The sequence below is a fragment of the Conger conger genome, chromosome 9 (genome assembly GCF_963514075.1).
Source record: "Conger conger chromosome 9, fConCon1.1, whole genome shotgun sequence".
Lineage (NCBI taxonomy): Eukaryota > Metazoa > Chordata > Actinopteri > Anguilliformes > Congridae > Conger > Conger conger.
This window is the reverse complement of record NC_083768.1, coordinates 31573644-31596741: the sequence shown is the minus strand read 5'-3', so window position 1 is coordinate 31596741 and position 23098 is coordinate 31573644. Positions and strand designations below refer to the sequence as shown.

General features: G+C 40.4%; 1 protein-coding gene across 1 annotated transcript; it reads left to right on the top strand.

Moving 5' to 3' along the window:
- Positions 1-1535: 1535 nt before the first annotated feature.
- LOC133136558 (myosin-7-like) lies at positions 1536-19927 on the top strand. The gene is made up of 38 exons (XM_061254172.1): positions 1536-1800; positions 1917-2124; positions 3908-4051; positions 4204-4360; positions 4515-4542; positions 4724-4826; positions 5003-5095; positions 5776-5839; positions 6120-6218; positions 6322-6425; positions 7194-7332; positions 8292-8410; positions 8589-8738; positions 8832-9002; positions 9478-9787; positions 10150-10220; positions 10382-10587; positions 10671-10794; positions 10872-11008; positions 11925-12180; positions 12275-12517; positions 13121-13297; positions 13408-13553; positions 13763-13853; positions 13971-14360; positions 14741-14867; positions 14951-15069; positions 15244-15440; positions 15659-15842; positions 15931-16096; positions 16328-16452; positions 16700-17008; positions 17131-17334; positions 17429-17725; positions 17963-18067; positions 18164-18259; positions 18397-18531; positions 19796-19927. Exons 2-38 carry the CDS (start codon positions 1924-1926, stop codon positions 19814-19816), a joined length of 5808 nt encoding a protein of 1935 aa, XP_061110156.1. The 5' UTR covers positions 1536-1800; positions 1917-1923; the 3' UTR covers positions 19817-19927.
- Positions 19928-23098: the final 3171 nt, after the last annotated feature.

Here is a 23098-nt window from a genome sequence, read left to right as displayed (position 1 = left end):
TGTAATGCCTTCTGCCACAGTTCTGCTCCCTGGTGATGCAATGGATGGTCAGAGGTCCAGCAGCAGGCTGGCCAACTCTGGCTTTACCTCTGGCTCTATGGTGGACAGCGGGCTTATGCTTTACTTTTAGTATCAACAAAATCCCAGGAAGTAAATATGCTATGGAGAGTGCCCTCCATCATGTTTGGGACCCATCATTTTTTTATTTGCCTCTGTACTCCACAATTTGAGATTTGTAATTAAAAAAATCACATGTGGTTAAAGTGCACATTGTCACATTTAACTAAATGGCATTTTTATACATTTTTATTTCACCATGTAGAAATTACTGCAGGGTTTATACATAGCCCCCCATTTCAGGACACTATAATGTTTGGGACACAGCAATGTTATGTGGATGAAAGTAGTCATAGTTAGTATTTTGTAGCATATCCTTTGCATGCCATGACTTACTGATGTCTGTGACCTATCAACAGAGTCTGGATATCTTATTTTTAGGTTGTCCAACAAGCAATACTAAAACTCTTCGCATTTGAATGGATCTTTATGGGAATGGGGGTGGGACTAGATGTAGCTGTAATTTATGCTGATGGAACACATTTGTCAAGTCATCAAGGGTCCAAGGTAACAAAAGAGCCTGAAACCACTGTGTTGCTGCCAGATATAAAGTAGTTACAAAACTACTTGTTTCTCCTGAATATTCATTGAAAAAACAAATGACGTTTCTAATAATAACTTATTTAAGTTCCTTCAATTGCACCATAAAAACATAAAACATGTTAAACTTACAGAAACATCATAACTCTGGACATGATGACGAGAACATGCTAGAATAATTACTAAAAATCTCCTAACGAGGATAGTGCTAATTGGAAGTTATGGAAAGGCCACTTTGTTCTCCAGAAGCATTGATGTTATGAGGTGGTGATGTTAACACGCCAGTGTTTCTGTTTAGCAATGCTGACACAGGCTGGAATGTGTGAAATTATGCACTGACAGCAGTTAAAAATAAACTTTAATAGGAAGATAAAAACAACAACGCTAGGCCTTTAACACGAAGGCCATGCCAATGGGCATGCTGCCGAAAGCGACCTTGTGCTCCTCCAAAAGCAGAGGGACAGCAGGGGAAGGATGTAAAGGAAGGAGGGACACAGGTAACCGGCTATCATGATGTGCTGCCTCCACAGTTGAGCCATGATGAGCGATAAGGACAGGATGAGAAAAAGAGAGGGGTGATTCATAACCAGGAGGGGATTGAGGACTGGGGGGCAGGGGGGGCATAGGGTTTGTGTTGGTACATGACTCACCAGACAGATATTTGTCATTCCTGGCCAAAGTCCCAGCGGTCACAATGGGATCCGAGAGTGAGGGAGGAGAGCAGCACAATCGCAGAGGAGAGAGACAGTGGCCTGCCCTTGACTGGGAGGGGGCAGTCAGCAGGTCACCCATGTAGGGTTTGGGGATGCTGGGGGGTGGGTTCAGGGTAGCTGTGCCCTTGGCCTTATAGGGCAGAGCACCAGAGACTATATATTTCATCCTGGTTAAATGCTGGGTTCAGCTGCACAGCACATCTGCACCTGACCTGGCTTTGGTATGAACCTCCCCAAAGTCTTTGTGTCCTACTGCATCCCTATGTCACTCACCACCTTCTGTGTATCTGTCTATAATGATTTCTGGCAGCGAAATCCAAAATGACCCATTCATACAGTTTACCTTAATCTCTCTGTCTTTCTCCAGGTGAAACATCTGTCCGTGAAGATTCCACTCTGCACTTCCATCTGTCCAAGTTGAACATCTTGTGTAAGTTCCCGTCTTGCGACCCGAGGGATGGTGTGGCCTGCTGAATAGCAGCTGGTATTTATATCATTATTATATTACCTGTAACTAGAAGTTAATTCCCTTTACCTGTCTCTCAGAGTCAGGATGGGAGACGCAGAAATGTCAGTGTTTGGGGTTGCTGCCTCATACCTGCGCAAGTCAGACCGGGAACGTCTGGAGGCGCAGACTCGCCTCTTCGACATGAAGAAGGAGTGCTTTGTGCCTGACCCGGTGGAGGAGTTTGTTAAGGCTTCTGTCACCAGTCGTGACGGAGACAAAGTCACCGTGGAGACATACTCTGGGAAGGTGAGTGTGTAGCGACCTTATGAGATCTGTGTGTGATATCAGTAATTACACCCGCCTGTACATGTGCAGCTGGAGGCTTTTCACAAAAAATCACTGTAAATGGAAACACAGCCAAATTTCTATAGGATTTTATGAAACCTAAAACTATGCATAGGCGTACGTGCACATGTGCAGGGCAGCTTGGAGCACTCAGCGAGTCTGCTACAGCAACGTCATCGGCTGGAGTGGGGAAATAACTCATGATTGATTGGACCTGTGTGCAGTGGGCACACAGGGTAATATAACACCAACATTCTATAAGAAAGGGGACCATACTGATCCAGGCCTGTCAGTTTAAAATACTGGAATATATCATTAGAAAATTACTTATTGAAAACAACAACATCCAAAGCCAAAATCTATTTTGCAAAGGAATGTCATTCCCTACAAACCTTTAGCAATTGTTCTAATAGCAGGGCTTATGATATTCTATATTTAGATTTCCAAAAAACATTTGATAAGGTACCACATGAGAGACTTATTATCTAAATGAATGTAGTAGAACTTACAGAAGGTATTTCAGAGTGGTTTCAGAACTGGCTACAAGGTAGTAGTATCTGAGTGGGGAGTGAAGCTGGGACCACAGCTCTTCCTCATTTACTGGTACATAAATTACCTTGACAGGAACATTGAAAGTATATCGGTTAAATTTGAAGATGATACAAAATTTGGAGGTTTAGTTAACAGTTTTGAATCTACTAAAGTAATCCAAGAAGATTTAAACAGACTTCAGAATTTAAACAGAGTGGTCAGAAACCTAGCAAATGAAATTCCGTATAGCTAAATGTAAAGTTCTACATGTGTGAAATAAAAACATAAGGCAGGACAATTTGAACTTTTTGAAAAGATACTTTTATATAAATCCACCTTTGGGATGTGGTAGAATGGGAGATTCTCAGCATGAATGTGAAGTTGACAAATCAGCAGAAATTGTGTGAGGTAATCATGTCAATATGCAACAGAATCTCAAAGGAATGTTTTCTATCCATGCCATGAAGAATTGAGGCTGTTTTGAGCGCAAAGGGAGGTATAGTGTTCCTAATAAAGTGCTCAGTGAGTGTATAGCCAAAATTATTGATGACCGAGTATTTTATTCTACTTCCGTTTTATTGAATATTGCGTTATATCTGCACAGCCAAACAGCAAACTGGCTGTTGACCTACTGATGATTTGGCTATTAGTCATAACAAGCTTTATGGAAACCCCAATAACGTGACGTGAATCCACCCAAATTATGTCAAATTCCTGTCATAGATGAAGCAGCATAGATGAAATATTAACTATTGACAGAAAATCACCCCAGGAAGGTGAAAGGAAAGTTTGCAAAGCAACCTTTATCAAGGTTCTGGGACACATGCTTTTCAGATACAGCGGCCCGAGTTTTTAGAGTAACAAATACAAGAAGACAAGCAAGGTATTGGGCAGAAATGAACACAGACACAGGTTGTCAGTGTATCAGAGTAATGACTGAGCATGTTTGTTTTATAATATTTTTCAAAATCCTGCATAGTGGGCCTTTAACTAGGCATGGAGGTGTATTAGAAAACCACATGTTATGTGTTGTTTTTAACACATTTGTTTTGAGAGTGTACATAATAAAGATAATCAGGATAGTCTTCACATAATTGTCTCAACTGCAATGCAGAAATACAGTGCAGTGTTCCAAAGTGTGTATCCCTACATTCACATTACTTCTTCCATTGATGAATGCCCTTTAATGTCTATCTCTTCCTCGTTGCAACAGACTTTGACAGTAAAAGACACCCAGCTCCTCCAGCAAAACCCTCCCAAATTTGACAAGATTGAGGACATGGCCATGTTAACTTTCCTGCACGAGCCTGCTGTGCTGTACAACCTCAAAGAGCGTTATGCAGCCTGGATGATCTATGTGAGTCAAAGTGGAATAGCTATTCAAACAGTCACAATGGTCCACTAACTAAATGTACCAATTTCAAAATAGTCAATAGTAAAAGGCATTTAGAAGCATATTCTGTTACTGGTATGTCCCAACTTCTGTTCTGCTCATTGGCTCTCTTTCAGACCTACTCAGGGCTGTTCTGTGTCACTGTCAACCCCTATAAGTGGCTGCCAGTGTATGATCAGTCTGTGGTCATCGCTTACAGAGGAAAGAAGAGGAGTGAGGCTCCTCCTCACATCTTCTCCATCTCTGACAATGCCTATCAGTACATGCTGACAGGTAAACACTGCAAAACTGAACTACCAGTCATAACAGGGACAGGACTGCTGCTGTGTACTATGTATTATATAATGAGATTCATTACAGCAGATGGAATCATTTATGCAGAATGAGTTGCATTGTGTTTAATTTATCATGGTGCCCTTTGTTACAGACCGCGAGAACCAGTCCATCCTGATCACGTAAGTTTCACAAAGCTTTATATTATACCACCACTGTCAATGTGGTCTGTGTTTCACTTTCTTTGCAGAACCACTCCTAGGTAACAATTAGAATTAATTAGAAAGATGCTGAGATTATACTGTATATATGTATGTAACTCAAGTTCACTTCAATTCATTTCAATGATGCTTCTGTCTCCAGTGGAGAATCTGGTGCTGGGAAGACTGTGAACACCAAGAGAGTCATCCAATACTTTGCCAGCATTGCTGCTGGAGGGAAGAAAGAAGTACTTGCCCAAAACAAGGTCTGTCCTTTAAAAGCACTTTACAACACTGATATGCAGAAGAGCATCTCTGAACATGCAATGCATAATAAAGTGCTCACTGAGTGTATGTATGCGTTGAAAACATGCACACAGTTACACACTGCTTCAGAGGTAATAGACAATTTCCTGTACTAGTTCTGTCTGCTCTATCTTAGGGTACCCTGGAGGATCAAATCATCCAGGCCAACCCAGCTCTGGAAGCGTTTGGTAATGCCAAGACCATCAGAAATGACAACTCTTCAAGATTTGTGAGTGTCCTCCTGCTGTTATATTGTACATACAGTATGTGCATATAGGGGAGACCGATGGTTGTACCATTGGGTTAGTTGTAACACCATCAATTTGCCCAATCAGGGAAGAGTTGGGGTAATGTGACCCATATTCCCCTGTTCCCATAGTTGATGACTATGTAAAATATTGCAACTAAATGCATAAAAGCATGCAGACATGGTCAAGAGATTTCGCTGTTTCTCTTCTCCGAGGTGGTCATTACACGGTTTTAACGCACTCTGCGTTCATATTGTTTTTATTTGTGAACAAAATATATTTGTTTTATTGATATTTTATGTACTTCAGGCCTATTCTTTGTTAAAGTTAAAGTGTAAATTTCATAGTGTGCATCTGTTAAAGCAAAATGTTCTGTTCCTGTTGCTTCCATCTCCAGATAGCGTTAAACTCACCCCAGTAGTGGGGTAGGTTGTAACAGTGGACATTAATTCTGTGATATTGTAGTAGATTGTAGTAGAGTGAACTACTAGTATTTGTAGCAGACAAATATGGGTAGAATTTTAGAGCTCTGAACTCTCATTGAGTTATACATTTTAGAGCAAAAAGTGTTCCAATCATCCCCGGTCTCCCTACTAAAGAATCAATATGCAAGAAAATGCCCAAAGAAATGCACCTGAATGCTTCTACTGTCTACACTCAGGGTAAATTCATCCGAATCCACTTTGACACTCGAGGAAAGTTGGCGTCAGCTGACATAGAGACCTGTAAGTCCTGTGAAAACTGCATGCTCCAGGGGTGCTTTAGGTCCATGTACACACTCACTTACTTACTGATGTATATAGATTGGTATTGCGCTATAGATTTATTGTACTCTGTTGTATTTAATGTTATTTATATACTTTTTACATTTTATTTAATTTACTGTTTGTCGCACAGTGACTGAGCATCTCCTTTCACTGCATGTGTTACATTGTATCTCTGTGTATGTGACAAATAACAAACCTTGAACAGTGATAATTAATCTTTAATCTCTCTCTTTGCAAGACCTCCTAGAGAAGTCTCGTGTCACCTTTCAGCTGAAGGCAGAGAGAGATTATCACATCTTCTATCAGATCTTGTCCAACAAGAAGCCTGAACTTATAGGTAAGTACAAGAGAGGATATGCCACTATGCCAGGGATCAACCAGTTATCAGATGTATCCACTGTAATAATTTCTTTTCTTATCTCTACCCATCTCTCAAACAGAAATGTTGCTCATAACGAATAATCCCTACGACTATGCCTTCATCTCCCAGGGAGAAACTACAGTAACTTCTATTGATGATACTGAAGAACTGTTAGCCACAGATGTGAGTCTCGCACTCTATAAAGCTCTCAGCTTTTGTTTTTCACTAGGAATTAGCTAGGAATCTATGCAAGAGACACATTCACAGGAAAAACAAGTTGAACTATAAGACTCAGCAGAGACAAGTCGGTTATAAAGGTTTTGCATAGTCATACGGGAAATAACCCCACAATTCCTTACAGCACAATTTGGGACACTATGCAGAGCTATACATTGACATTTGGGAAGAAAAGCCCAATATTCAGCAGGTCAGGGATTGTGTAGATCCTGAAAATGCATTTGGTAAATCCACCCCGGGCCACGAAACACAGCCAAAGACAACCCAAATAAAAAACCAAGCAAAAGCAGCAGCTGCCGAATGCCAGGCATCCAACGCTCTGTAATTATCTCCATGAATGACCAATGTCTCCATGCAGAGACAATTTGGATAAAGCAATTTACCCAAGGAGACCAGGACAGGGAGTGTGGTGGCTTCCATCTTTATGCAAGCATCTTTTTAGCTGCAGTGGGGCCAGCCAACCATACACATTTTTGAGGAAGAGATAAATTGAGTTTAGAAATGTCATTCAAAATTAGTTCTCTGGGACAGCACGGAATATCTAAATATTATATAAAGTATAAATACAATGTATTTGTGCAGTAGAATTTACAGAACTGGGTCATGCTTAATTTTGTTCCCTCGAGAGGTGGTGTTAATTTCTCAACAAAAACAACATGCAATTTCAGTTTGCATACCACATTGCATGTCACAAGCTCTTATCCATATCCACAGAGTGCATTTGACGTGCTGGGATTCACTCAAGAAGAGAAGAACTCTGTGTACAAGTTGACTGGGGCCATCATGCATTATGGAAACATGAAGTTCAAACAGAAGCAGCGTGAGGAGCAGGCAGAAGCAGATGGCACTGAGGGTGAGTATGGCTTGAAATAGGCAAAACATACTTTCCTCATAGGCTAAGCATACTCTCCTCATGGGTTAAGCATACTCTCCTCATGGGTTAAGCATACCCTCCTCATGGGTTAAGCATACTCTCCTCATGTGCTAAGCATACTCTCCTCATGTGCTAAACATACTCTTCTCATGGGTTAAGCATACTCTCCTCATGTGCTAAGCATACTCTCCTCTTGTGCTAAACATACTCTTCTCATGAGTTAACCATACTCTCCTCATGTGCTAAACATACTCTTCTTGTGTGCTACACATACTCTTCTCAAGAGTTAACCATACTCTCCTCATGGGTTAAGCATACTCTCCTCATGGGTTAAGCATACTCTCCTCATGGGTTAAGCATACCCTCCTCATGGGTTAAGCATACTCTTCTCATGGGTTAAGCATACTCTCCTCATGTGCTAAGCATACTCTCCTCATGTGCTAAACATACTCTTCTCATGAGTTAACCATACTCTCCTCATGTGCTAAACATACTCTTCTGATGGGTTAAGCATACTCTCATGTGTTAAGAATGCTCTCCTCATGTGCTAAGCATACTCTCCTCATGGGTCAAGCATACTCTTCTTGTGTGCTAAGCATAGGCTACTCCCCTCATGTGCTTAGTACATTCTGCATATATCACTCTCTACATTGGATAATGATTGCATGTTTTTGGTGTCAGTTTGATGAGCTTATCATTCAGGATTAACAGACACACCCAAGTGACTTTGACTCCAACATAAATTAACCTGATTGATCAGAGAGGGAATTGGAAACAGATGATGAGTGAGATTAATCTGGTATATAGGTATTATTGTCTAATTAACTCACCATTGATTGCGTACAATCTAATCCAATTCCAAAACTGCAATATTCTGGTTGATAAACACTTTGTGTAAGGCAAAGACAGAATTGGAATCTCTTTGATTTCTCTCACAGATACTGACAAGGCTGCTTATCTGATGGGTCTGAACTCTGCTGACCTCGTCAAGGGTCTCTGTCATCCAAGGGTCAAAGTAGGAAACGAGTGGGTCACCAAAGGACAGAATGTTCAGCAGGTGAGAGAGCCAAATTCTTATTTCAGGCCATCACCACAGAAAAAAAATAATTAAATGTCTGTATTTTCTCACCATATCAATTACTATTTTTCTGATATAATTTGGAGTTGGACCCGCCATTTGGAGAGTACTTTTTTATTGTGAGTCACGAAAACATTTCCCAATGTCTCTTGCCAAGGTGAACTATGCAGTGGGTGCTCTGTCAAAGTCAGTGTACGAGAAGATGTTCCTCTGGATGGTGATGCGAATCAACCAATCCCTGGAGACCAGGCAGCCTCGGCAGTACTTCATTGGTGTCCTGGATATTGCTGGTTTTGAGATCTTTGAGGTGGGTTTCTCAGGCCACATATTGTTATTGCTATATTCATACATAACAAGTGCTATTACATGCTGTTTTATCGATTGCATTTCTGTATTGCAGTTCAACAGCTTTGAGCAGCTGTGCATCAACTTCACAAATGAGAAACTGCAACAGTTTTTCAACCACCACATGTTCGTACTGGAGCAGGAGGAGTACAAGAAAGAGGGAATTGAGTGGGAGTTCATTGACTTTGGCATGGACTTACAAGCTTGCATTGACCTGATAGAAAAGGTGGGTGATGTTACATCATGGTGCTCTTATTCAAAGTGCTGTACAATTGATGCTTCTCATTCACCTATTCACACACACATTCACACCAATGGCATTTGGCTTTCATGCAAGGCACCAACCAGCTCATCAGGAGCAATTGGGGGTTAGGTGTCTTGCTCAGGGACACTTTGACATACCCAGGGTGGAATCAAACCGGCAACCCTCCCACTGCCAAATGACTGCTCTTACCGCCAGAGCCAAAGCCACAAGAAACTATGACGTTACTATGCATAATAAAGGAAAACATTTGTCAAAACAGAAGGGACAGCATTGACTGTTTATTACCTAGAGTATTCGAGGGATGTGGACAGACAATATGTATTATCTGTCCACATCCCTTAATTATGTCCGATCATGACTGTAATATGTAAGCTTGAAGCAGGTCCATTACCCATTTATTGGGTATAATATGCCTTCCATACATTATTCCCTGTAGCCCATGGGCATCATGTCTATCCTTGAAGAGGAGTGCATGTTCCCTAAGGCCAGTGATATAACCTTCAAAGCCAAGCTCTATGACAACCACCTGGGAAAGTCTGCCAACTTCCAGAAACCTCGAATTGTAAAGGGGAAACCAGAGGCCCATTTTGCCCTGGCTCATTATGCTGGTATTGTGGACTACAACATCATGAACTGGCTGGTCAAGAACAAGGATCCTCTGAATGAGACTGTGGTGGCACTTTACCAGAAGGCGTCTATGAAATTACTGTCTCAGCTATTTGCTAACTATGCTGGTGCCGATTCAGGTAATAATTTGCCAAATACTGACATACGTACATATCATGTTGTAAATAAGTTGACAATGCCAAATAATTATGAATGTGTGAATGCAACCTGTAGCAAGTTCACATGTGAACAAATCAACAGTTGTATCATATGTTGAATATATTTTCTGTAAGTGCAGTCATTATTTTAGCCATACTACCTTCTGATCACTCTTGGTGCCCAACGACATTTTGACTTTGCCAAGGTCAAAGTGACCTTTCCCTAAGAAGTGACCTCAAATTGTGTAAATTAATTCTGAAATTGAACCAAATGAGTTATTAATTCCTGTAATTGTTTTTCTCTCTCAGTTTGCATTTTCATTATTGTTGCATTCTTTGTTCAGTTCTGGCTGAAGGAAAGAAAGAGAAGAAGAAAAAAGGATCTTCCTTCCAGACAGTGTCAGCTCTTCACAGGGTATGCCTATATATATTTCAGTCAATATCAAACATATCATGAAACCTAGTTCCACAAATGAAATGAATACAACCATTTCTATTATTTAAGATATTGCAGCTGACCTGAAGTGGGTCAGAGATGTTAACCACTATGTTAAACCAAAAATTACGTATTTACAGGAGAATCTGAATAAGCTGATGACCAACTTGAGGTCCACTCACCCTCATTTTGTGCGCTGCATCATCCCTAATGAGAGTAAGACTCCTGGGGCCATGGATAACCCTCTGGTCATGCACCAGCTGCGCTGTAACGGTGTGCTGGAAGGCATCAGGATCTGCAGAAAGGGCTTCCCCAACAGGATCCTGTATGGAGACTTCAAACAGAGGTAAATATTAATTGTACAGGATTCATTATACCCTCTTCACTGATATATCCAGGCATATCATTTAACAATGCATCCTTCTGAAGATACCGTATCCTGAACCCTGCTGCTATCCCAGAGGGACAGTTTATAGACAGCAGGAAAGGAGCAGAGAAGCTGCTGGGTTCTTTGGACATTGATCACCAGCAGTACAGATTTGGACATACCAAGGTAGGAATTTAACTGTCAGACTTTTTCATGCTTTATAGCTAAGGGCAGACAGAAATCTTGTTTTGGATCTCTGCTAGGTGTTCTTCAAGGCTGGTCTACTGGGACTGCTGGAGGAGATGAGAGATGAACGTTTGTCCAAAATCATCACTGGAATCCAGGCCAGGTCCCGTGGACTTCTTTCAAGAATTGAGTACCAGAAGATGGTGGATCGCAGGTATGAATTTTCATTTCTGCTTGTGAGTTTTATATTACAGGAAAAATTAATGCAATTTGAAATTCGACTCATCAAAAAATATATAAAACCAAATAAGGGACATGAGGGATGAGAGGTACATGAAATCAGGTCTTATTATGCTTAAAATATCCTCTTATTGCTTCCCTGAACTTGAACTTGAGTAAGCTTGAGATGAGAAACTGTTGGAGGGTTCAAGTACAGGCTGCCAATACAACCAATAACGGAACAATTTACAATACAGTTACATAATGCATAGAATGCATTCATTACATTGAATCTTAATGAACTAAGTTTAAATGACAAGTGATAGATTCCCAATGCTAGAGGCATATTATCAAATGGAATAGTATGTGTCAGTGTATACTGCTGAATTCTTCGACTTGTTCCAGTTTGTGGAATGTTGGATGAGCTGAGAAGATATAAATAATATTGAGATCTGTTCTGTGTAGTGTTTGGCCCCTTTTCACAAAGGATGTCAAAGATTTTAGTTCCAAACGAAGTGAAAAATCATAGCAGACTGGCTATCAGTGGTAAGACTGATATTTAGGGGACCAAGCACCAAGTGTGTGCAGGACAATTATTGTTTTTTTATAATTATTGTCAAAGTTGCTATGGATGATATTTTAATCAGGTTTGCATGTCATACCAGGTGGCACTAGAGCACTGCTTCAAAATGGCAATTTCCCAATGATTATTACAGATGTACCTTACATGCATTACACACAAATATTGTTTTAGAATAATCAGTGGACAAGAATCCTGATTGATGCATAGACTGCAGGTAAATCATATTCTGTGCCATTACAGCTACTTAACTCAAAGACTGTTTAACATACTGTATCAGTCTACGTGGATTGAAAAATTCTGCATAACAGACCAAGTTATCTTCCTCCAGGGATGCCTTGCTTGTCATCCAATGGAATGTACGTGCCTTCATGGGTGTGAAGAACTGGCCCTGGATGAAGCTCTACTTCAAGATTAAGCCTCTGCTGAGGTCTGCTGAAGCCGAGAAGGAGATGGCCAATATGAAAGAGGAGTTCCTAAAACTGAAAGAAGCCTATGCCAAGTCTGAAGCACGGAGAAAGGAGCTTGAAGAGAAGATGGTCAGTCTTCTCCAAGAGAAGAATGACCTGCAGCTTCAAGTCCAGGCTGTGAGTTCACATTGTGTACATGATACAATTACAGAGCCTTGATGATGATTTACACATTTTCAGGACTTAATGTGTGTATCAACATGCCACACAGGAACAAGATAATCTTTGTGATGCTGAGGAGAGATGTGAAGGACTGATAAAGAATAAGATTCAGCTGGAGGCCAAAGCCAAAGAGCTGACTGAGAGACTGGATGATGAGGAGGAGATGAACGCAGAACTGACTGCTAAGAAGAGGAAGCTGGAAGATGAGTGCTCTGAGCTCAAGAAAGACATTGATGATCTGGAGCTCACTCTGGCTAAAGTGGAGAAGGAGAAGCATGCCACTGAGAACAAGGTCAGTGTTCATCTGTCTTCAAATCTTTATACATTTCACACCCAGTGTGGGCCTGAGCATGTCTTCAACCACAGTCATATTCATGCATGAAACCTACTGTCATGTGGTGTCACCGTATACTACAGCAAAGCTTGCATATATGGCTTTAGCATGTAGTTCACAGGCGCTCAATCAACCAGTGGGGTCAGTAGATAGTAAAGAATGCGGACAACTAACAGACTGAACCCTCCTATGCCCTGGGGCACAATCGGCAATTGCACATCTCTCAATGGAACCTGCCTCCCATTCTTTAACCCTCATACTGGGTGTGTATGATGGTAAATGGTTGACATTTATATAGCACCTTTATCCAATGTGCTGTACAATTGATGCGTCTCATTCACCCATTAATACACACACTCACACACCAACAGCGATTGGCTATCATGCAAGGCACCAAGCAGCTCGTTAGGAGCATTTGGGGGTTAGGTGTCTTACTCAACACTTTGATGCACCCAGGGCAGGTTCGAACTGGCATCCCTCAGACGACTGCCAGACGACTGCTATTACCACCTGAGCTAATGTCGCCCCATAATAGTCTTCTTACTCTCTCTGTGTTTTCAGGTGAAGAACCTGACTGAAGAAATGGCAGCTCTGGATGAAATAATCGCCAGGTTGACCAAGGAGAAGAAGGCTCTACAGGAGGCTCACCAGCAAACCCTGGATGACCTGCAGAGTGAGGAAGACAAAGTCAACACTCTGACAAAGGCCAAAGCCAAGCTGGAGCAACAAGTGGATGATGTAAGAAATCTCAAAATAATTTGTATTTCTTGCAACAATTCCATGATCATGAAACTGAAGCACAGGAGAAAAGTTTGGAGTCAATACTAAAGATGTTCTCAATATTCCAGCTTGAAGGATCTCTGGAACAGGAGAAGAAGATCCGCATGGATCTTGAGAGAGCCAAGAGGAAGCTTGAAGGAGACCTAAAGCTGTCTCAGGAGAATGTTATGGACCTGGAGAATGACAAGCAGCAGCTTGAAGAGAGGCTTAAGAAGTAAGATCCTAACCAAAACTAGTTAAAATGTGATGTAATATTAGTCATAAATAGTTCAATATATAGGGAAGTTTTCACAGAACATATTAAGATTAGTCATAGACTACATTTTTGATAAGTTTTGGATAAGCTCCATTCAAAACAGAATTTAGTCTAGGACTAGGCTTTATCGCTATCTGTGAAACTAGCCCATAATCTCCTTTCCACAGGAAAGACTTTGAGATAAACCAGCTGAATGGGAAGATTGAAGATGAACAGTCTTTGATGGCACAGCTTCAGAAGAAACTTAAGGAGCTACAGGTAAATGTATCCACTCAGGCTGTTGTAGTGGGAGCTTCACAGGTCAAAGTTTATTTTGAGATTGAGCATGTTCTGAGTGTGTTCTTACCATAAAAGCATGGTTTTTCCTTGTACCAGGCACGAATTGAGGAGCTTGAGGAAGAGCTGGAGGCTGAGAGAGCTGCCCGTGCCAAGGTGGAGAAACAGAGGGCAGACTTGTCCAGAGAGCTGGAGGAGATCAGTGAGAGACTGGAGGAGGCAGGTGGGGCCACCTCTGCCCAGATTGAAATGAACAAGAAGAGGGAGGCCGAGTTCCAAAAGATGCGCAGAGACCTCGAAGAGGCCACCCTGCAGCACGAGGCCACCGCAGCTACACTGAGGAAGAAGCAAGCTGATAGTGTGGCTGACCTTGGGGAGCAGATCGACAACCTGCAGCGAGTAAAGCAGAAGCTGGAGAAGGAGAAGAGTGAGCTCAGACTTGAGCTGGATGATGTGGTCTCCAATATGGAGCAGATCATTAAGACCAAGGTGAATAAGTAGGACTAGATATGAAGTCAAGGTATTCTATTAGTTATCACAACAGTAGTTTTACATTTGCCCAGAGCTTTGTCACAAGTATCACTGGAAAATAATAATGAATGCAACAGAAATACTAAATGAGTATAGTAATATGGAGGCTCAACCATAGGCATAATTCTTAACAGTGGGCTTCTGGAATATGTGTATAAACTAGTTCAAGGTTTAATGTTGAAAGCTATGTTCAATAAGGACAGACAATCACATGCCTTCTTCAAATGACCTCATTCGCTGTCAAAATGTATTTTATGTGAGTATAACCAGCTAGACAAATTGGCAGGAATAAGTTATTCTAAATTTCTATGAACTTTTTTTCCATTTGAATCTTGAAGACTAACCTGGAGAAGATGAGTAGAACTCTAGAAGATCAATCCAATGAGTACAGGATTAAGTGTGAGGAAAACCAACGGGCTCTCAATGACTTCACAACACAGAGAGCAAAACTTCAGACAGAAAATGGTATGCACAATTATGAGAATGTAATGATAGACATAACTCTGACTGAATTACACATGACAAAAAAAAATCTATTTTTTTATCAGGGGAGCTGGCAAGACAGCTGGAAGAGAAGGAAAGTCTAGTTTCACAGCTGACCAGGGGCAAGCAATCATACACTCAACAGATTGAGGATCTTAAAAGACAACTGGATGAGGAGATCAAGGTACTGATATCTCTTCAATTACAGTATTCATTATAATTTCTGTACACTAACTTGTATTCTCTATATATTATTCCAATGTGGGGGCTTCTTGCCAACTTAAAGTGCAAATGAAGATGAGGGATTCACCTCTGTGTATCATGTCCATGGTTTTCTGTTATTTCCTGTGGTATGCAGGCAAAAAATGCACTGGCCCATGCGGTGCAGTCTGCTCGCCATGACTCTGACCTGCTGAGGGAGCAGTATGAGGAAGAGCAGGAAGCAAAGGCTGAGCTGCAGCGCAGTCTCTCCAAGGCCAACTCTGAGGTGGCTCAGTGGAGAACCAAGTATGAGACTGATGCCATCCAGAGAACTGAGGAACTGGAGGACGCAAAGTAAGGCATTACAAAAGATCTTCTTGAATTCCATTCATCTGTTCATTGGAAATCTTATATATTTGAAATTGCAACAATTAAAATGTTCTTTGATATAAAACATCAGACTTTACTTTTCATTCAGGCGAAGTCATGAAGCTACAAATGTGAAATAAATATTGTCCATCTAGTGTACCAACTACATCAACTTTGACAAATTGGCCATCTCTTCATTCCAGGAAGAAACTGGCTCAGAGACTGCAGGATGCAGAAGAGGCTGTGGAAGCTGTCAATGCTAAATGCTCCTCCCTAGAGAAGACCAAGCACAGGCTGCAAAATGAGATTGAAGATCTCATGGTGGATATGGAGAGATCCAATGCAGCTGCTGCAGCTCTGGATAAGAAGCAAAGGAACTTTGATAAGGTAATGAGAAATCCTGACATAATATGGTAGAGTAATATGTAGAATTATGAAGAACTAGAGGTAAATAACTCACTTCTAACTGCACCAGGTCCTGGCAGAGTGGAAGCAGAAATATGAAGAGTCTCAGAGTGAGTTGGAAGGCTCCCAAAAGGAGGCCAGATCTCTGAGCACTGAGCTCTTCAAGCTGAAGAACTCCTATGAGGAGTCCTTGGATCACCTGGAAACAATGAAGAGAGAGAACAAGATTCTACAAGGTTTGAAATACTTCTTCACCTTTGAGCGGCCAGCCTGTAACATAGTTGTTAAGATACATAAGATCCGTGCAGCTGTTGGGCCCTTGAGCAAGGCCCTTAACCCCACATTGCTCCAGGGGGGCTTAGTCTAATCTAAGTCGTTTTGGATAAAAGTGTTAGTTAAATAACAATGTAATTCTAAAATAAGTTGAATATAACATAGAGTTGCCAAACATTATGTTCTCTTTTTAGAGGAAATCTCTGACCTCAGTGAGCAACTTGGTGAGGGTGGGAAGACTATCCATGAGCTGGAGAAGATCCGTAAGCAGCTTGAACTGGAGAAGGCAGAGATCCAAGCAGCTCTGGAAGAAGCAGAAGTGAGAGAAGGCTGTTTTTTTAAATACAGCAGTATAAGTTATATGATATACTTGTACATCATATAACATCAAACAAATATGGGAAATCAATATGAATCAAGGAAATGAATCCAGTCAATGAAAGCAGTCATCTTGTGCTATCTTGTGCTGTCAGTCCTTGGAGTTATTGGATAATTCAACTCTGTATGAGGAGGAATTAATCTCTGTGCAAACTTCAGTAATGAATACTTTTGGCTGATTCCTACAGGCATCTCTTGAGCATGAAGAAGGGAAGATCCTGAGAGCTCAGCTGGAGTTTAACCAGATAAAAGCAGATATTGAGCGCAAGCTCACGGAAAAGGATGAAGAGATGGAGCAGGCCAAGAGGAACCAGCAAAGAGTGGTGGATACTCTGCAAAGCTCTCTGGAGGCAGAGACCCGCAGTAGGAATGAGGCTCTCAGGATTAAGAAGAAAATGGAGGGAGACCTCAATGAGATGGAGATCCAACTCAGTCAGGCCAACAGACAGGCCTCTGAGGCTCAAAAGCAGCTCAAAGCCCTCCATGCACACCTGAAGGTAAATCAGATCTTTCTGCATTTCAATGCAACTAATTTATTTTTACATGAACAGTGGAAGGAATTGAAACCTGAACAGTAAAATAATTATATTCTTCCTGTGTTCATTCCAATCTCATTTAGGATGCTCAACTGCAACTGGACGAATCCCTTCGTGCCAATGATGATCTGAAAGAAAACATCGCCATTGTAGAGAGACGCAACAATCTCATGCAGGCAGAGCTGGAAGAGCTGAGGGCCGTGTTGGAGCAGACAGAAAGAGGCCGGAAACTGGCTGAACAAGAGCTGCTGGATGTCAGTGAGAGGGTGCAGCTGCTGCACTCACAGGTAAGGTAGCAAAGTACCAATTACCTTTAGGGTGATTTTATTAACTGTGCATGTGTGTGCATCTCCTCCATCTGTAACCTTTTTGTTACGATAGAACACCAGCCTGCTCAACCAGAAGAAGAAGCTGGAAGGTGACAATTCCCAGCTTCAGACAGAGGTGGAGGAGGCTGTACAGGAGTGCAGGAACGCAGAAGAAAAAGCAAAGAAGGCCATCACTGATGCTGCCATGATGGCAGAGGAGCTAAAGAAGGAGCAGGACACGAGTGCTCACCTGGAGCGCATGAAGAAGAACATGGAACAGACTATCAAGGACCTCCAGCACCGTCTGGATGAAGCTGAGCAAATCGCCATGAAAGGAGGCAAGAAGCAAGTGCAGAAACTGGAAGCCAGGGTGAGTATCCAATGTACCACTACGCTATATAAGCCAGAGTCAGTATCTAATGTACCACTATGCTAGGGTTAGTGTCTAATTTACCACTCTACTACTATATAAGCCATGGTCAGAGTCTGACTGTTATTAAAATATGCATACTGAAACATTTTCTACTTTAAATAGGACATTTTGAAACATTATTGTTATAGACAAAGTGACTAAACATGCACATAATTCATTAAATCACCTCTTCAGGTAAAGGAGCTTGAAATTGAGGTTGAGGCTGAGCAGAAGAAGAGCAGTGATGCTGTGAAGGGCATACGGAAGTATGAGAGACGCATCAAAGAGCTCACCTACCAGGTATCCTACCGGTTTAGTGCTGTAGACATAGTATTTTGATCCAAAGAGATTAAAAAAATGAGCCCTTAAACTTGATCATCTCACATTAATTTCCAGACTGAAGAGGACCGTAAGAATTTGGCCCGTCTGCAGGATCTGGTGGATAAGCTGCAGTTAAAGGTCAAGTCCTACAAGAGATCTGCAGAAGAGGCTGTGAGTATCAACCTGTGGTCTTATCATGGGGGTAGTTTTGTACACACAAACTGCAGCCTATATTATCAGCTATAAAACAAAGCTGTGTTTCTAACAGTAGGTCAGGCTTTAATTTGTTGTGTGTTTGTGTGACACAGGAGGAACAGTCTAACTCTAATCTGACCAAGTTCCGCAAGCTGCAGCATGAGCTGGATGAGGCAGAGGAGAGGGCCGACATTGCAGAGTCCCAGGTCAACAAGCTGCGTGCCAAGACCCGTGATGTGGGGTCAAAGGTCAGTGAGAACCCACTCTGATCCTTTTGTCTTTCCCTGACAGCTCTCTACAACAGAGTGCACACTGACTATGACACTGCTATGGCAGAAGTGTAAATGATGCCACCTACCAAGCAGAAAATATATAAAAACATACTAATTACCAGGGTTCCACATAACAACTGTGGAAGAGTCATTGCTAAGATACTGTATATCAACAGCAATATTGTTGGTATTAACTACTGACACAGTATTTAAATCCTTATTAAACTACAGTGGGCTCCAGAATTATTGGCACCCTTAATAAAAATGTATAACGCCTGCATATAATAAACAAAATGGATAATGATCTACATTTTATTTTCAAACATAGGGGAAACCTATATACTTTTATTCCAATACATGTACTTTCATGTTTCAATGAATTTTATTTAGCAATCTAATCTGAAAACTATAAACTGAAATATATTGTTTAATTCTATCACTTCTTGCTTCACTAGAGTATAAAAAGGAGGTAACAAGCATGCGAAATTCATTTGTCAACCATCAGCATGGGAAAAGCCAAACTGTCAATTCAGAAGACACAGATGGTAATTGACCACCAAGTCGGGTATGGGTAAAAAACGTTAAACATACCCCTTAGCACTGTAAGGCCAATAATAAAAAGGTGTAAAACATATGGAATGGTTGCAAACTTGATAGGAAGAAGATGCAAGTGCATATTATCCCCACAGACGGCAATCATTCTGAAAAAGCTCTGCATGGAGGAATGGTCAAAAATCTTGTCAAAAGTCACAAATTATAGGAAAAGACTCATGGCTGTCATTTTTGCCAGGGGTGCCAATAGTTGGAACCTGTTTTTGGCGAAAATTTTTTTTATTTATTTAAAATTTTTTAAACTTTGGTTGATTCCATTGACTCATTAATAAAGCACACTGCTTTACGCATGTTGAAAAATAAAGCGTTTGTTAATAACTGTATTATTATTTAGTTTACTTTTTGTGCATATTTATCAAGGGTGCCAATAATCCTGCAGTATGTTATGTTTCATATACTCATTTATACTAATGTAATACACTTAATCACCCACATTCAATATCTAGAATAAAACATTCAATTTACAACCATTAAAATAAAATGTAAACCAACTTATCGATCCACATATTTCCTGAAATAGAGTCCATGTTATATAACTACAAAAACCTGCTTAACCGCTTAAAACACTACACTTACCTTTCACTGGCTTTCTTTTTTCCCTTCTCTCCAACCATCTCTGCCATCACAGAAAGGGTTTGATGAAGAGTGAAGCTCTCAGATGGACCTTTCTCACCTCCATCTCTGCTGTGCTGTAGCCTTCCCTCTACTATCACTGTCCATTTCCTCTAATTGTGTGCAATAAAATCTGTTTCAGCAACTCACTAAAATGTTCTACCTTGTTTCCATTACCCACGAACAGTTATTATACCTGCAAACCTATCCACAACAAATTAGCCTAGCATGGCTACACGTGAATCTATCCAAATCAGTGTTGCCGTGCACAGCTACATGTGAATCTATCCAAACTAGACTGGCCTTGCAAATGCTTCTGAATGACCAACATCCAAAACAGTCTGGTAATAAGACAAGGTGGAGGCCTTTGTTTCTGTTATTTTATTACTGCTCTTTATACTTTTATTATCAAATACGAAGACCAATACCAAGAGTTCCTTCAAATAAATTAATGTACACACAAACTGAAATTTTGAGAGCTGAAGGTATCCACATATGTATTTAGCAGACACATAAATGCAAACAAAAGCCTTTTAAAATGAAGTGTACCTTTCAGCATGACAGCAGGCTAATAAACAAATAAAGAGACACATACAGTATAGCGTATCCCCTCTGGCTGTTAATGTTGAATGAATGAAAGGTGTAGGCGCTCTATCTGTGCTCTTATTAGTCCTTTGCTATTTGTTAAATACTTTAATGTATTGAACACAATAAATTAATAAGGAGCTGTAGCACACAATTAAATTGTACAACTGTTAATACACAATTCCCAAAGCTAGGGACTGCATGTACTATAGGACACACTGCTTAGAGAAGCAAGATATACTGTATATGTATGTCACAGTATACAAATGATAAATGGGGTTACACAAAAGGCTGAATAAAATATTATTTGACTTGTTCCTTCCTAGTTTTTGTGCCCAACAAAAATGTTACTATTGAACAAAAAGGCAAATGGCTGGTAAACAATTAAGTCCACTTAAACTGTTACAGGACAACCTCTGGATTAATCAGGAAGGCCTACTTTCCCCACTATACTTTTCAGCATTTTTAAAAATCAATTATTGACAATGAAAAGACTCAACCTGACCAGATAAAATACTATAATATATACTACACAAATAATAATATCTTAAATGTGGTCTTGCAAAAGTTTGTTAATAGGTTCAAAAATGACTGCTACATGTACTCACAGTCTGGCAAGCAGGGCAAACCAGTGTGAATAAGTAGCTTTTAACCTCTCTCTTCATTGACCTCTGTGATGAGGGTGTGGCGGGGACACATGGATTTGACTGCAGAGGAGTAAAGGTAGGATGTACCTAGCTGAACTTGAGAAGACAGAGTGGGAGAGTGGGGGTGCATGTGAGTTAGGGGAGAGGGTGGCGGGGCTATAAAACGGGGAAGTGCACAGAAGCTAGGACAGGGAATGAAAGGTGCCAAGTTTCAGGGTCAAACGCTCTACAGTAAACACTGGCCAGATACTAAATCACACTGTGACACACAACCATTGACACTTGACAAAGATATTTGTCAGTTAAATGTGCAGAGAACAACTCACAGCCCAGGGCGGTACAGGCAATAATCTTACCAGAACGTGTCCAAAATGAAACAAAAGAAATGTACCTTTCATAAAACGTATTGCACGCAGCCATACCATCATGATATACCACCAACAGAATTACCTTTGTAAAGCAATTCTATTTTTTATTTAGAATTTGCCACTTAACTGTGTTGAAAAATGATTCAGACTGTTTAAATAAATTTAAATCGATGTTTATCCATGAACATTTGTGTAAATGTTTCTACTCATGCTTTTGTTTGAAAATGATAAGAAACTAAGAAATAGAGAATCATTCTGAGACTGGCCACAAATAGGTTTCCTTTGTTTTAAGATTCCTGGTGCACAGCATTTGATGAGCCTAATGTTAAAACTATTTATTAAATTGCAATATAGTGAAAATCAGTTTTGATCCTTCAGCTATAAAAGGTTTCATCCTCCAGTTACTGCATGATTTACGCCTCTATTAGATATCATTTTCCTCTTAGTGTGTATACCTTTATTATACAATATAACAATATAAGAAAAATAGTTCTCAGTAATTTGCTATTTAACATCAAATGTTGCTTTTTCAAAATGGTGCAACAAATACATGATCTATCAAAAATACTAAAAATACTAATACACTCAGATTCACTCAAGATAAAAGATGAGACTCTCTAGAGGGCAGCATTATTACTAAATAGGAAAATTGACCATCAGCTTCAAATCTGTTTTAACCACAACAATGTTGCAACTGAAGCTATGTCCACTGTTAATGCAGACTAATTATTTCAATTTCAAAATGGAAAATGAAAGCTGAAAAACTAGTAAGTGTCTGAGCAACTTTACATGAAGAAATGAGGATCCACCTTCCAGCTGGTAAACTCATATACATGATGGGACATTATTCTGTTCCTATACTTACATCTATTTATCTATATACCATTTTTATCTTTTAGATTTTTTTAATTAATTAATGTTAGGCAAATATACTAGTGCTACTGCAATAAGACTTTTGAGTTGCAAACATGCTGAGTGAGTCCTTACCTCTCCGTCTCTCCTGTAGTAATGCTCTGGAGCTAAGCTCTGTCCCCTAGAGCAGGTCACCTTCAGGCCCCAGGGTGTCTTACTGCAGAGGCAGAGCCTGTGTGTGCCAGCAGGACCCACAGAGATGCTGGATACTAATCAGGGACTTGTGTCCTTTAGTCTGAATCTTCACTCAGCTCAGTTACTTCTCACATTACACAGACCCTCAGCCTGGACTCTCCAGAGAAACAGACAGGTGTTCATTACCACAGACAACATATAATCATAACATAAATTCTGATTTGAATACCATGACATAAACTGAAATTAATAAAAGGAAATGAATGGCAAAAAAAACTAGAAATACAAATCCTCTGTACCATGGAGATCATTTTTCAATGCAATTGCAATGCTTTATATCTTGAGAAAGAACAGCAGGGAAATAAATACATTTTACTGTATGTTTATTTATTCTAAATATTTTATAAAATATTGTAATTTGGCCTGCTCTTTGCATTTGCAAAAATAAACCAATAAGGAGATGGTGCCAGTGCGGCTAACAGAGGCTTTAGAACAATATTAGAATATCACTCAAACAAGAGACACTCTGTTAAAAAAAGACAGACTAGAGGTTATGTTACAGACTGTGACAAAGTGACAGCTGGAATGGGAACTTTAAGTCAGTGAGGGCCTGAGGATGGAATGTCCAAGTGACTTGTCTAATTAAAGAGCTCATGTAGCTGGGAGTGTGTG

What these genes read in the sequence shown, in the direction of transcription:
- LOC133136558 (XM_061254172.1), top strand. Translation starts at nt 1,924, where the DNA reads ATGGGAGACGCAGAAATGTCAGTGTTTGGGGTTGCTGCCTCATACCTG. An exon ending in CCCTCCATGCACACCTGAAG is followed by an intron (nt 17,009 to 17,130) that starts GTAAATCAGATC and finishes AATCTCATTTAG; the next exon opens with GATGCTCAACTGCAACTGGA. An exon ending in AGAGATCTGCAGAAGAGGCT is followed by an intron (nt 18,260 to 18,396) that starts GTGAGTATCAAC and finishes TGTGTGACACAG; the next exon opens with GAGGAACAGTCTAACTCTAA.